This window comes from Octopus bimaculoides, chromosome 24 (genome assembly GCF_001194135.2).
Source record: "Octopus bimaculoides isolate UCB-OBI-ISO-001 chromosome 24, ASM119413v2, whole genome shotgun sequence".
NCBI classification, from domain to species: domain Eukaryota; kingdom Metazoa; phylum Mollusca; class Cephalopoda; order Octopoda; family Octopodidae; genus Octopus; species Octopus bimaculoides.
This window is the reverse complement of record NC_069004.1, coordinates 36,056,191-36,057,100: the sequence shown is the minus strand read 5'-3', so window position 1 is coordinate 36,057,100 and position 910 is coordinate 36,056,191. Positions and strand designations below refer to the sequence as shown.

The following is a 910-nucleotide window of genomic DNA, read 5'->3' as shown; positions in this document are numbered from 1 at the left end:
ATGATTGTTTAGGGTGTGGACAGGTGTGTACAGTGAATGTGGGTGGTGGACAGGTGCGAATGGCCAAAGGTGTTTAGTTGTGTGTGATGTATATTAGTATATACATGTATGACAGTGTGTGTGTGTGTGGGGGGGGGGGCTGTATCAGAGAAAGAAAGAAATTGTGTGTACGTGTTTGCGGAGCAGAGTAAAGAAGAAGACTGTGTGTGAGGGAAAGTTAGGTGTGTGCATATGTGTAAGGATGCAGTGTTAATCCTTTAATGGCAAATCGCTATCCTCTGTTGTTGTTTATTTCTACAGGTTGTGAAGATAGTCCGGCCCAGTGAAACAGCTGGCCGATACGTAAGCTATCGCCTTGTGGTCTGATGGACAGAGAGGAGAGGCACTTTATTCACCATCACTCATCTCTATCAACAACAACAATGGCTTAATCTCTCCTTCTTGCTCTAATGCCACAACCAACTGACCAACCCCAGTGGAAAGGGAAATGGCTTCTTCGGCTTTCAACAATATCATATTGTGATGAGCAGAGGGAAATTTTCCTTGTTGTGTACTTCTGTCTTCTTTCATTCACATCATCATCATCATCAATGTTAGGCAATAAATTTTCTTTAAAAAAAATTTCTTTGTTCTTTTTTTTTTTCTTATTTTACTTGTCTTTCTCTCTGTTTCAGACCCAAGGCAACAACCATTGTAATTTTTCAGCTCATGTCTCTCATTCAGCATGGCAAGTGAGAACAATTAATATTCAATGTGTATAGCATTGGTCTCTTGAAATATATAACCTTGTATGTGTGTGTATATAATGTAAATCTCACATATTGTCTCTCTAAATCTTACATTCTGTGTGTATGCATGTGTTTGTTTGTTTTACATTTGTTTCTTTCTGCTGACAGAAGTTAGCTGGTTG

General features: G+C 39.1%; 1 protein-coding gene across 2 annotated transcripts in view; it reads left to right on the top strand.

Annotated features, from left to right (window-relative positions):
- LOC106874998 (DNA-directed RNA polymerases I, II, and III subunit RPABC1) overlaps window positions 1-621 on the top strand; it is a 23,071-nt gene extending 22,450 nt beyond the window's left edge. For both annotated transcript variants that reach the window (XM_014922937.2, XM_014922938.2), the window contains exon 8: window positions 301-621. In XM_014922937.2, coding sequence (XP_014778423.1) covers window positions 301-366 — 66 coding nt within the window. In that variant the 3' untranslated portion in view covers window positions 367-621. The remainder of the gene's footprint in view (window positions 1-300) is intronic.
- Window positions 622-910: the final 289 nt, after the last annotated feature.